Source organism: Planococcus citri, chromosome 3, assembly GCF_950023065.1.
Source record: "Planococcus citri chromosome 3, ihPlaCitr1.1, whole genome shotgun sequence".
In the NCBI taxonomy this organism is placed as follows: Eukaryota; Metazoa; Arthropoda; class Insecta; order Hemiptera; family Pseudococcidae; genus Planococcus; species Planococcus citri.
Genome location: NC_088679.1, coordinates 51,635,962 through 51,649,910, shown reverse-complemented (window position 1 = coordinate 51,649,910; position 13,949 = coordinate 51,635,962). Strand labels below are relative to the sequence as shown.

Sequence of the window (13,949 nt, the reverse complement as noted above, 5' to 3'; positions counted from 1 at the left end):
TTGTGATCCAGTAATTTAATGATGTGAGTATTTATGAAAAATATGTATTGTTCGAGATGGCACATTTCGTTAATGTAATTGATGACCAACGAAATTATTACAATCAGTGATCAGGCTCATATAATTCTATCTCGGCTTGTGCTCATTTTTTCAGATTTTAACATACGTCATTGAAATAACGAAAGAAAAGAATGCTGGCTTCAAAAAACAACAGTAAGATTATCGTCTCTGAGAATGAAAAAGAGACAGGGACGGATGAATCTGTAAGCTTCCGAAAAGTGATTTTGACCTAGTTTGTTCTTGCCAATTTTATTGGTTTTGTGATTTCATTTTACCAACTTGAAGGTGTTAATTGATATTAATAATTCATAATTATTTTCAGGTTAGGAGTAAAGTCGTTTATTTTAAGATTTTTTGAATGTTATGTAAGAATTTGAATAAAGTACTTTTTGTGAATTTTGTAAAAGAGTTTTTTCGTGAGTATGTGTATGTTATCTATTCGACTGATGATAGCAATTTGTAGTTTCTATTTTCCATTAACCCGTATTTCGTTCCGTTTTCATATTCATTTTCACTCAAACATCAACTTCATAATGCAGTATTGAAGGTTACTATTTCTTCCTTGACCGATTAGCTTCCGTTATGTTTCATTCGATTTCAGTTGAAGTACTGATTTCCAAAATCACACAAGTTGAAATTCGCAGTTTTTTCAACCTGCAGTTTTCGAGAGAAAAATTACGAGAAAACTGCTTTTTCAAAAAAATTATGCAAGTATATTTTTGTAAATTTTTTGCTATGCGAATTTTGTCTGGATTTGTTTCAAATGTTTTTATTGGGAAAATTCCATTAAATAAATTTTTCCCCGCATTTTTTGAGGTCCTAGCTCCTAGTTGGTCCAGTAAGAGGATCACATCACAAAACATTTTCACTGCCACTGCCAGTGCCTTATTTTGATCGGAGTATGTTACTTCAACTTTGGAAATTTGATTTTCACTAGATTAGATATTTGCAAATTACAAGCTACTTAATTATTATTGTTGTGCTTTGTGTTATTCGACAAATGGGTACAAGTACGATTCGTTTCAGGATCAAAAATTAGATGTTGTTTCAATTCAATAGCATGAAAAATTTATCATTTCATTTCATCCATGATTTCCGAATAGGACGAAAAAATAAGCTACACTCATTTGAACAATTTGCTTGAAATGAAAATTGATCAATTTTGAGATCAGGATCAATGTTCAAGAATGGAAAAGATTCAATTTTAAAAAAAAATTGTGTTTTTATGATTCCTAAAATTTCCACGAATTACGATCATCTGTGAATTCTGAGGGTTGTTTCACGCAGTGTTGGCAAAATCTTCAATACAAAATAGAAAGAATACGGCGAAGGAAGAACGTCTATGCACTTTCGTGCTAATGTAGATCATCTTATGATTTTTATTAATTATTTTTGTGATATTCTTCGAGTTATTTTTCATTACTTATTGAAATTAAATTGAAATTCAAGTCGGTCATTGCAACGGTGTCACCTTAATTCAAACTCGTTTCAAATTATATGCAATTGCAAATATTGCACTTTTTGAATGTTTATTTTTTTGGTGCTTCAGAGTTTTGACACTGTTATCAGTCGGTTGAAGCTCAAGAAAAAAACCCGTGGATAGATCGCCATTAAAATTTTGCAAATGGGTTGTACTCTACAAATAATTTGACCTGCTTCTGTACGTTTTACAATTCAGTTCATTAGAATTCATTCGTTGAAAGTTTTTTCTACTACTTTATTACAAAAACCAAAATGGTAAGTATTCCGAACGGGATCCGCAATTATTTTAACGCTTAACATCTTGATGTAAAAATTGCCGATTATGGTAATTTTCATCTGTAATAATGCTTTCGTGATATTATCCCCGAGATGATTTGATCAATTAGTGAGATAAACTTTGAAGAATGTAACCATATTTTTTGGTACCCATGTTTCATGCGAATTTCGGAATAAACCCTTTTTTGTATTGTTCACTCTGAACGTAGCACTCGCAGCGATATGTAATTCGATGATTTTCGAAAACCAATACGTGATATTTCGAGTCATTAATTGAATATTTTGATTAATTATGGCGTATTGGATCGTTCGATATCGCAATTTTTCCCACTTGATTTCAAATTCCGACTTTCTGAATTACGGTGCAAGCATGTTTATATACTGCGAGTTACCTCTATTGATATGTATCTCACATCCATTTTTTAAATGAATTCGAGCTATTATATTGTATTCGAAATATTTCTTAATCGTTTTCATCAATATCTGTTTAATAGCATGTCATTGAAGTAGAAAAACCACGCGATTCTCCGTCATTAATTTGTCTTTGTCTGCATTATTGTATCGCAACATTTTCGGAAGTTCTTTTGAGTTCTTTCTATGATTCAACCTTTCGTCAAATATTTTCTTATATGAAGTTGTTCGAATATCATCGCATGAAATACTCATGTTGAGTCAATCGGAACAGATCGTATTCCTCATCTGATGATCGATTGTCAAGAAATGTCAGCGAATGATATTCATAATGCTCCTGTAATGGTCACCAAATTTCGTTGTTTCTAATCAATGATCATCGGATCAGACTTATGGTATTGAAATAATGTCGACGGTTTTGAATTACAATAGTTTCAATTTGTTCTGAATGTTCTAACTGTTTCCTGAAATGCACCTTGCATCGAAGTAGACGAAATGAGGGGTATCATTTTGTTGTATTAGGAGAAAGACTACTTACGTCATTGCATTAGTCAGTTTGATTCTGACATTTTCATAAATGTATTTCTGCGGAATTCGAATTACTTGTTTGGGGTAAAATTATCACAGATTATACAATATGCTAAGTTCACTATAATCGATGTAATTTTGAGTTGACTATGGCAATATACTAATACAGCTGTGTATTTTTTGTTGCAGGTTTTTGACATCTTGATTTGTTTTTCTGAATATACATTGTCAGAATTGTAGTGATTTCTGATGGGACTCGAAAATTTGCTGACGGGATGACTATGTGCTGTTGGATTAATGGTGGCGCTGGCGTCAATAATATGGATCACCATCATCTACAATCAGTGTTAGATTCTCGGAAGCAAGAATTATTAGAAGCGAGATTTCTCGGAGCTAAAATGTCGGCGGCCGCCTCTCAATTGCAGATGGCGCCACCCTCCGGGGTAAATATCACGCGTCAGCAGCAGCAACAACAACAACAGCAACCAGATACCCATCAGATCAGTACTCATCTACGTCAGCTCACGCATCCGAGCGCCCTTAATCCGCATGCAATAACGGCCACTGTGCTGACGCAGCACCATCATGCCCAGCAAGAGCAGCCGTCGCATAACCAAGATTCGTTGAGTGCCAGCTCGTCGCACAGCGACAAAGAACTACGCGAATCGGTGACGCCGGAAAAACTATCGAAAAGCAACGCCGAGCAACGTAAACAACGCAAACGCAAAGGAGAAGATAGTTCTAGCGGCGATCAACGTATGACCAACGTGAAAACGTCGTCGCGATCCGTAACCGTAGCCGATAGTAAAAAAATTAACGAATACTTCGTCAAGCATCCAGCTACTAGTCCGATACGTTCAAACGCTCCTAAAATCCCTGCCTCCGGTTCCGCGTCGCAGCATACGGCTTTTATATCGGAATTAGTGCGGCCGGTCAGGGTAACCGCGCCTGAGTACGAAAACCAACAACACCAGATATCCGATTTACAATCGAAGAACGCACAAATCGAAGAACTGACTCGTATTAATGAAGAGCTTCTGCGTAAGTTATCGTCTCAGCAAAAAATCATCGAACAGCAAAATTCGCAAATGGCCAAATGTACCGACGTCATTAAAAACCTGCTGCGCGAAAAATCAGATATCGAAAAGAAAGAAGCTAGACAAAAATGTATGCAGAATCGTCTACGGCTCGGTCAGTTCGTTATGCAACGAGTTGGTGCTCAGTTTCAGGAAATATGGATGGAAGGGTACGCGTTTCAAGAACTCAATCGTCGCCAAGAAGAATTGGCCGCCGAGCGAGAAGAAATCGATAGACAGAAGAAGCTGCTAGCCAAGAAAAGGCCCACCACCGAGTCCGGCAGAAAAAGAGCTTCATCTAGCGGAGCTGCTACTAATGTTCCTAATAATTCTGGACCAGGTATGCTACATAACGGCACCAGCAGCGACGGATCGAATAGTGGCGCTTCGACTACGCCCAAACCGCAAGAAAACGCCTTCACTTTTCAAGAGTATTACGAAGCTGACGAGATTTTGAAACTGCGACAATCTGCTTTGAAAAAGGAAGACGCCGATTTGCAAATGGAAATGGAGAAATTAGAAAGAGAACGAAATGTTCATATACGCGAACTGAAACGTATCCAAAACGAAGACCAATCCGAGTATAATAATCATCCGGTGTTAAATGATCGTTACTTTTTGTTAATGTTGTTGGGTAAAGGTGGCTTCAGCGAAGTTCATAAAGCTTTCGATTTAAAAGAACAACGTTACGTCGCGTGTAAAGTGCACCAATTGAACAAAGACTGGAAAGAAGATAAAAAAGCCAATTATATTAAGCACGCCATTAGAGAGTATAATATTCATAAATCCTTAGATCATCCGAGAGTAGTGAAACTGTACGATGTGTTCGAAATAGATGCTAATTCGTTTTGCACCGTTTTGGAGTATTGCAGCGGTCACGATTTGGATTTCTACCTAAAACAACATAAAGTTATCGGCGAAAAAGAGGCCAGACTGATTATTATACAAGTAGTTTCTGCTCTCAAGTATTTGAACGAAATCAAGCCTCCAGTTATTCATTACGATTTAAAACCAGGTAAATTCATCGTATTTTTTTCATCTTAATATTACGTGTAAATTTTACTAAAAAAAAAAAACAATAGCGAAAAACTCGAGTAACTATGTAATTATCGAATTCAACCTAAATTTCATACTTTTTCAAGGTGTATTCATCCGTTTACATCGAATATTTTCAACTTGAAGGATATCTTGGCCAAAAATGACACCTGTTCGGTGATGTTGAATTATTGCCATTACTAACGTGATGCGTTCGAATTTTTTTTTAATCATTGCGCCAATATACGTTTCATATTTTTCTCACTAAAAAGAAAAGTTTGAAGTTCACGTTGCCAGCGCATCAAAGTTCATGCGGTGGATTTTTCAAAAATTAATTTTATGTGACGGGACAAATATTTGCAAATATCTGAAATTTCCTAGCGTGACAAATTTCGCGCAGAATTTTTATGAAAATTCAACAGTACCGTCGTTTTTAAAATTTTCTCTTTAGTTTTTCTCGTGTTATGACTACACATTTTGAAAAATTAGATCAACGTAACAATTTTCAAAATAAAAAAAAACGATTGACGATTTTATGGTTCTGAAATTAGTCATTTTCAATATTTCTCGAATATACAAAAAACGAATTCAACTATTGAAATAAAGAACGTCATTTTATCGATTGCTTTCTACAACAATACCGTTACCATAATAAAACCAAAAATGACCATTGAAAAATCTCATGAATAAATAACATCTGGTCTGTAACTCATTGGAAATCTGTAACATTAAGCTCGCATAGTAATCAAATTTATTTCGTGATAAAACATAGTCAACTTATCGGTGTACTATTACAAATAACTTGATTATTTTTCAATGTGATCGTTATTTTTGATTTCAGGAAATATTTTATTAGTCGAAGGGAACGTGTGCGGTGAAATAAAAATAACCGATTTCGGTCTAAGTAAAATAATGGATGAAGAAAATTACAATCCGGATCACGGTATGGATTTATCGTCCCAAGGTGCCGGAACGTATTGGTATTTGCCACCGGAATGCTTCATGGTTGGCAAAAATCCACCCAAGATATCGTCAAAGGTGGATGTTTGGAGCGTTGGCGTGATATTCTATCAATGTTTATACGGTCGAAAACCATTCGGCCATAATTTATCGCAAGCGTCGATTTTAGAAGAAAATACGATTTTAAAAGCGACCGAAGTACAGTTTACAAATAAGCCTGTTGTTAGTAACGAAGCGAAAAGTTTCATCCGGTGTTGCTTGGCGTATCGTAAAGAAGATCGCTTCGATGTATTAGCTTTGGCTAAACACGAATACCTTCAACCTCCGGTGCCGAAGCATGTGCGACAAGCTGCCAATAGTCAACAGCAACAGTTGCAACAACAAGTTCAACAGAGTTCCAGCACATATCACGGTTAATAGTTCCTTTAGACTTTCAATGTACGTAAGTTACTCTCATAATTTCGTATTGTAGCAAATATCACGATATTTATGCGAAAGATCGAGTATCCGATGCAAATATTAATTTTTACGATGTTTCTTTCTCCCTGTGGCTTTTATATTTTGAAATTGATCGACGATCGTATGTATTTGTAATAAACAGGGTTGTGGGTTTGTGCGTATGTGTAACAAAAAACTTGAATAGCCTTTGTTGAATGATGTATTTTGTATTCCTACGTTTATTGTGCTGAATTTTTGGACCATTCTTTTCATTGATGTGACCGGTTTTCTTAATCTTCTGTGTAACAAGTTAACTGTACATCGCCATCAAGTTTCCCCCCCCTTTTATGCGAATATAATGTTGAGTTTTTATTTTGTCGTGAACCGAATATGTTTCGGAGTGCGAATGATTTCGCAATAGACCAGCTTGGTAAAGGTTTTGACCCGAACGGCTTTGAAGGATTTGATGAATGACTTGTATAGTACATATTATGAATATGTAATAACAGAGTAGTATTATGAGCTCGTGTCTTAAAAAGCCAATCTTATCGTAATTGGGGAGGGGGGGGGTGTCCCGTCAAGATCAATAGCCCATCGTTCATGGAGCTAAATTTTCAAAAATCTGAGAGAAATTTGTAAGAAATGGTTTGCTTTCAAATTAGTGAACTAATCATTTTTCCTCTAGTGATTTTTGATTGAAAAGGGAGGAAGGATTTGCTCTCAAAATTACAAAAAAAATCAAATCGAAAATCACTACAATGTACAAGTTCTAAATTTTCGATGTTTAATCGATTTTTTTTGTTTAAAAAAAATCAATTTAAAAATTTGATTTTCATCTATTTTTAAAGTACTTGATTTAAAAACCACTGTTCTTAAAAATCCCAGCCAGACACGTCAATTATATTTTTTTAACTCGATTTATTTTTTTTTGATGAGGAATAAATCTAATTAAATATTGAAAATGGTAAAATTTTCTAGTTGTGTGTTCAGTTTTGGGGTAAATTATTTTTCACTTACGTGCATTTCTGAAATGTATTGTACAATGTTAATTATTTTCATTGTAATATTTCAAGATACAGCTGACAACAAATTTTTTAAAATTATACCGAGAAGGTGTTATGTCTTGGTACGACGTTGGTTGTCAGCTATCACAGTTTTGAATTTTGATTACGATTTTTAGAAAAATCAAAAAAAATAAGCTGATCGAGTCAGCTATAAAAAATTTTTGTGATAACATTTTTAAATTTAAAATTGTATAAAACGAATGGTTATGTACTTGAAAATGAAAAGTTTTCTTGTTGGACAATTAATTAAAATCATGGTCGAGTATTTGCTTTCGTTTGAGAATTTGTTGTAATTAGATATTTCATACGTAGATGAAACAATTTCGACGATTGATTATTGATTTTATTCTTTCTCTTTTAGGAACGAAATTTAAAGATGTGACAGCGAAGAAAAATTGATTATACTGCTACATTATGTATCGTAAAAACTTGGGTTTTTATTTGCATTTCGGTATAAATAACCTAACTTATTTAACATTGTATGATTAAGATATTAAGTGACCTGTTGTTTGACGAAATTTCGGTGCAGTTTTTTCCCCTCAATTGTTGTATATTTGTACCTTTATACCTATCTACGTGGGTGTATTGTTTCTGAATGGAAATAATACTTCGATTATCGCTGTTGAAACATGGGAAGGATTTTCGTTTTTATTTCATTACGACAAATTATTACGACTTCATCACAATTGATCTTTAAATTTTGGCCGTATTTGTATGTAGTATTGAATCAGAAATTTGATTGATTTATGTATTTGTTTCGAAAGTTGTTCGCGTGAATTTACCAGACAGCTAATAAAATTGATAACTCGTGTACATGTATAAAATTATTATTTGTTAAGAAAGAAAAAAGGTCGCAATGAAGGACGAATGAAAAGATTATATTTGAAAATTGAATTAGAGCTTTTATACGAATTTGACTTTGTGGAGCGAGTATCAATGAGTTGCATTTTTATTATGTTGGTGCGTGATGAAAAATGGTTGATTAAATGATTATGTATCATATTGTACTTGTTATAATTATTAAGCGCGTTTTATCGATTTCGACGTTATTTTTAAATTATATAATTCGTTTTATTTTTTTTTTTCATTTTTTTAAAAATTCGATTATTACTCTGTTGTTCTGCCTTATTTACTTATTTATTTATTTTTTTCGCGTATTCCTGTACATAATTGTATTATAATAACGTTTTTATTAATTTCCCCGTTTTTGTTAGGTTTAGTGGACGATTCGATCGTTTTGTTTCTTTATTTTTATGTGATATAATTTTTTTCCTTTGTTAGACTTTATTATTATAGTAATGAATTCGAAGATGTAATCGCTAAGGGAAATCGCGCGTTGATTCTTCCGGAGTCTCTTTACGAGTGAATTGTTATTACGTTTCTTTCTTTCTTTCTTTTTCTTTTCTTTCTTCCTTTTTTTCTTTTTCGTTGAAAAAAAACAATCTCGTGTGCATTTAAAAATAAGTCGTTTTTTCAGCTGTGTATATTTCGATGAAAAATTACTTAAATTCGTAAAAGTAACTGATCGCTAAATATATTTAGATTTGTATATTTAACGTAATACTGTTTTATTAATTTATATTTCTTTTATGAAACTATATAACGTTTATTGTATTAATGTAAACTTTGTACAAAAGTTTAGCGCCGTCGTGTATAATTTGAAATAAAAGTAATATATACCGCAATGATTTTCTTTTCTCCGGAAATAGCTGTTATCGATTAAAATCGATTATTACGATTAAACGTTCATACGTTCTTTTAATAATGAAAATATTTGATGTTACAAGTACGCGATCATTGTATAGTCATAACTTCGTGAGTCTATTTTTGTATGTCTTTTTATTTTTTATCCAATCCGTGTCCTTTATTAGACGGCGTAATTTTGCTACAACGCAAAATAAAATGGAATGGAACTAATTCAGCATGCGATTATTGACGTTTTGGCGGAATCGTAATACGCAGACTCTGTTTGTCAAAAAGTATTGTTGAAGTCGAATGCATATCTAACACTCATGTCTCTGTTTTTTCTGTCTAAAGAAGTATAAATTCGTCTTCAAGTTTACAAATGAATCATTATACGTATGAAATAGAAATATTTAAATGTGATGAGTGGCTGCGGATTACGGATTATGAAAATTGATTACCTACTATTACGGATATAGTCAGTTGTGCACTGACTCGAGAGGATTCTTGATGTGGTCACATTATAAGAATGCAACAATCATTATTCTCTCAATACATCGGAGATCGTCTTTACTCCATTGCAAATTTAATTTTCAATTTTTCAAATCATTGACTTAGAAATTAAAACGAAATGTTTAACCTGATGAAAAAATGGGTTTCTTGGTAAAAATTTAATTAAAGTTCCATTTTCGAAAAATTTTGACATTTTTGAGGCAGTGCATTTTTCATTTTTCAAGAATAGCCAAAATGTTGGAATGTTGCATTGCTTGCACCGTGTTAGCCGATTTTTTCATTGGAAATTGGGATGACGAGGATGTATTCACTTTGTAATTTTAGTACAAATGAACGTAGATGATCTGGGTAGTGGGTGGGTAGGTAAAAAGATGACAGTGATGAATGAATATCGAAATCAGCACAATCAGCACGAAGAAATAGCAAGTTAAGCAAATAGCAACACTGTGAAATCACTCAATCAGTGAAATTGAAATCACAGACTCAAAACTCAAAAGTCAAAATCTAGGAGAAGTTTAGTTTAGTTTTAGAACGTTCAGAGTTCGTGTTTGTTGGTTTGTTTTTTTTTGTTCTTTATTTTCTTATCCATCAGTCGAGTATCTGTGATATGCTTACGTTTCCCTACGAAACAAAAATTCTGAAATCTGCGTGGAAAAAGTTCAACTTACCGGTGCAATTATGATTGGATAAGTAATTTTCTAATTAATCACTCGGTTTTAAAAATTGTGTCTCCATTGAATGAATGAGTAACGAGGATTCAAAATGTTGAAAATCTGCCTTTTATTTTTAATAAGTGAGTGATCCTAATGGTATTCTTGTACGAAATTACTCGTAGTTGTAATTATTACCTAGAATAGTTGATTCAATTACAATTTAATCATACACGTACTTAATATTTACAGGTGTCATAGGGTCTGTGATCTCTAACCAGCATCCTGATTTCACTTTACCGGCGTTTATTTCACCTAGCGATAGACTGAAACTGAAGCATGTTTTCGAGAATGCCTGGAAATTTGAAGATCTAGGAGAACTCCATTATGCCATCGCGAGTTACAGGGTTTTCAACGATGAACTACCCGTACAGCAAAAAGTAACATTTATTAACTGCATATTTGGAATAATATTATGTGGCTGGAAAGTAAAACATTTCTTTACTTTGTAGGATATATGCGATTTTGTAAAAAAAGAAGCTTCTAAATCTAGTTCACTGGAGACGCTTTATCATGCGACCTCTATCATTAAAGAAGTTCCTGCTTGTTCCTCTAATCAATTTACCAACGACGTTGGCACTAAAGTAATAATTTGAAATCATATATTTGATTGTGCGTAACGAAACATTTTGCCTGGTTTTCATCCATTTATTTCCTGTTATAGGTTCTGCAGGCCTCTCAAAAAGATAACGTTTTTATGGAAGAATTGTATTACATTGTCTCCATTCTGACCAATTTGAAATCTAATCCTACTGATGTGTCTTTTATTACCAAATCGTTGAAAAGTATTCTTAAATCGAATGAAACCGTATTCAAGTTTGTATTCTTTTGTACTTAATAGTATTGTTAATCGTAACATGAAGAGCTCTTCTCACCGAAATTTATTTTATTACAGTTTAGGCTATGCTCTGCATATCAGCACCATTTTACCTAAGAAGGAAATGGAAACGTTGTTCGATAAAATTGATAGCATTATTTCGCAAGCCGACGAAGTCGATGGTCGATATTATCAGTTCGAAGGCGGCCTAACTGTGACCGGTAAAAAAAAGAATTTTATTTTATTGATGTACATTGATGTTGATTTTTCAATTTGAAAAAAATGTAACATTTTTTATAGCTTTGATTATTGATGGAATCTATAAATTAAGCGAAAACCTGAAGAAAACTCCTCCGTTAACTAATGTCCAATCAACGAAATTCGTAAATTATCTAACTTCCCGCACAACTTCATCTCGTCCAAAAGGAGTGTATAGGTTACTTCAAGTTCTGAAAACATTATCCGATAATAGTGTAAGTATTTAGCCAGACTGAATATTTTATTTATTTTCTTCATTAATTCCCATGAACTCATTGGAAATTGTTTTGTAGTAAATTTTCAATTATACGCTTGGGATATAGTATGTTTCGAAATGTTTAGTCGGTTCAAAAGTGTATTTGAACTTGGCAACCACGTTTCGAGTACATTTATTTGTGTGTTTATTTCTATATGGGTGTCATAATTTTGTAATTATAAACACACTCCCCACCAGTAAAAGAAAATCTGTATTATTCAGCGTTTGATTGGTTTATTTTCAGTTCCATACTTTCGTGTCCGTTGGTCCATTCGCTGAACCGGAATTGAGTAAATCTCAATCAACGATTGCTATTCGAGTATCAGACATTTTTGGAAATCCGGTATCAAAGTCTGACGCGAGTTCTCTGACTGTTTCCTTAGTTTCCATTTTCAAAGAAAGCACTTCGAACACAGTTAACGCGAATAAATTGTTCACATCGTCTTCTGAAAAGTATATGATTGTTAAATCAAACGTAAAATTATTTTATGACAGCCGAGTTCATTTCGAAATTATTTTTTTCCAGGACCAAGTATACTTTGGATAGTAGTGATTTAAATCTTAGCCCAGATTACTATAAATTCACTGTTTCTGTCGCGCCTTCCAAAGGAAATAAGGGATCGGTGATTCTTCTTAATAATGTTGTTGAATTTAAATTGGTTACCAAAATAGAAATTGAAAATTTCCAAATTGGAATTCTTAACACAGAGGATTCGTCATCTCCCTCATTGAACAAGTATAAATTTAAAATCTTTTTATTTCAATATCTAATATAAATCTGAAATTAATTTGTGGTTGTTTCGCATTACAGATTGGAATATCCTAAAAAATCAGAATCATTGGTCGTCGATTCACACCAAAGATTAGTAATTAAATTCACTGTCAAGGATTCTGATTATGGAAAACTATCCAAAATACAGCAGGCAGTTGTTAAACTAATCAACAAAAAAACCAAACTTGAGGCCACCGTTGTTTTCCATTCAGATTCAAATCGTAATTTCAAGCTCAACTTGGTAAAATATCATATTTATAGATCTGTGTGCATATTCCATTGCGGTTCTTGATACTTACTTTGAAATATTGTATTGCAGGATCCATCTAGTGTCGGTGACGTCTTGAATTTCATCTCTGATGATTATGAAGTAGTTGTAATTATCGCTGATTCGTTGATTTCGTCATCTATTAAATGGAGTGTGGCAGATGTAAAGCTTCGATTTGCTCAAGACGGAATTCCTGAAAAGAACCTGGACGTCATCAATTATTATTTACCTAAACCAGAAATCAAAGTAAATTTATAGATAATTAATTTATTTTTGTACAATTTGTCGTGCGTGCATTTTATTGTTGATCAAATTTATTTGCAGCATTTGTTCAGAGAACCAGAAAAACGACCTCCCGCTGTAGTTTCCAATGTTTTTACTGCATTTGTTTTGGCTCCTCTATTTATCCTTCTCATTCTGGTATGAAATAATGGATACTTATTAATACAATTTACTTATGACGAGAATTATAATGACCTTCATTTTTTACAGTGGGCAAAACTTGGTGTGAATTTGAAAAACTTCCCATTCACTTTGAGTTCGATCACTTTCCATCTCGGATTAGGAGGTACATTATTTTGTGAAATATGTTATTAAACCCACCTGTGACTGTTCTAATCATAACACTCAATTTTTAGGTATTTTTGCCCTGTTCGGAGTTTTCTGGCTGCAATTAAACATGTTCCAAACTATTAAATATTTATTAATGTTGGGAGCCGTAACATTCTTGAGTGGTAATAAAATGCTGTCTGCGATCGCTAGCAAGTCGAAGAAGTAAAAGTTTGAATTTTGAATTGAAAATCGTCTGTCAAATGACTAATAAGTCATCTTGTGTAATTTTTTCAAGCGGTAATTTTCCTCATTCATGGACGAATGTAATTACCGTAGAAAGTATTCATTGATTCTGAATACTTTCTCACGAAGTTATTTATTAATTTTAATTATTTTTGATTCGTTTTTATTTCGTTATTATGTATTGATCTTTATAAATGCATTTAAAAAGAGACAAATTATATCACTTATTCGAGATTAATTTCGCTATCAGATTTACCTGCGCGCTGTGGGTATAGCTTGTTGGAACGGGAAATTTTTCAATGTGTACCGATTTATATTTAGCGTTTTGTACTTATGTTGTATATTTGGTGATATATTTGTTAATTTATAAGGTCAGCTGTAATTTCTGTAAATTAATTTCACTTTCGAACAATCGAAAAAATTTATATAATTTTTTGTTAGTCTTTGTTTTTGTATTTTATAAGCACATTAGGTGATCGTGATCTCGCTAATTGTCTTATGTCAAATGGAAAATTTAATAAAAATTCATCCGTTTGTTTCTAGTTGA

The 13,949-nt window shown here is 33.2% G+C and overlaps 2 protein-coding genes across 3 annotated transcripts; both read left to right on the top strand.

Moving 5' to 3' along the window:
* The first annotated feature begins 1,418 nt into the window (after positions 1 to 1,418).
* LOC135840019 (serine/threonine-protein kinase tousled-like 2) lies at positions 1,419 to 9,015 on the top strand. 2 transcript variants are annotated; one of them, XM_065356332.1, is made up of 4 exons: positions 1,419 to 1,797; positions 2,947 to 4,848; positions 5,710 to 6,270; positions 7,692 to 9,015. In XM_065356332.1, exons 2-3 carry the CDS (start codon positions 3,033 to 3,035, stop codon positions 6,243 to 6,245), a joined length of 2,352 nt encoding a protein of 783 aa, XP_065212404.1. In that variant the 5' UTR covers positions 1,419 to 1,797; positions 2,947 to 3,032; the 3' UTR covers positions 6,246 to 6,270; positions 7,692 to 9,015. The 2 variants fall into 2 exon arrangements, with proteins under 2 accessions (XP_065212404.1, XP_065212403.1); XM_065356331.1 differs by having other exon boundaries at positions 1,420 to 1,797; positions 5,710 to 6,266.
* A 1,113-nt stretch (positions 9,016 to 10,128) lies between these two features.
* Positions 10,129 to 13,944, top strand: OstDelta (oligosaccharide transferase delta subunit). The gene is made up of 13 exons (XM_065356333.1): positions 10,129 to 10,319; positions 10,429 to 10,616; positions 10,689 to 10,820; positions 10,901 to 11,052; positions 11,132 to 11,274; positions 11,354 to 11,526; positions 11,812 to 12,020; positions 12,094 to 12,303; positions 12,379 to 12,580; positions 12,659 to 12,853; positions 12,932 to 13,027; positions 13,100 to 13,175; positions 13,246 to 13,944. The coding sequence occupies exons 1-13, from the start codon at positions 10,289 to 10,291 to the stop codon at positions 13,383 to 13,385; spliced, it is 1,947 nt and encodes a 648-aa protein (XP_065212405.1). The 5' UTR covers positions 10,129 to 10,288; the 3' UTR covers positions 13,386 to 13,944.
* The last annotated feature ends 5 nt before the right edge of the window (positions 13,945 to 13,949 follow it).

Coding starts and splice junctions, on each gene's coding strand:
- OstDelta (XM_065356333.1), top strand. CDS start 10,289: ATGTTGAAAATCTGCCTTTTATTTTTAATAA. Junction 11,275..11,353: donor AGGCGGCCTAACTGTGACCG/GTAAAAAAAAGA, acceptor CATTTTTTATAG/CTTTGATTATTGATGGAATC. Junction 12,021..12,093: donor TTCACATCGTCTTCTGAAAA/GTATATGATTGT, acceptor ATTTTTTTCCAG/GACCAAGTATACTTTGGATA.
- LOC135840019 (XM_065356332.1), top strand. CDS start 3,033: ATGACTATGTGCTGTTGGATTAATGGTGGCGCTGGCGTCAATAATATG. Junction 4,849..5,709: donor TCATTACGATTTAAAACCAG/GTAAATTCATCG, acceptor TTTTGATTTCAG/GAAATATTTTATTAGTCGAA.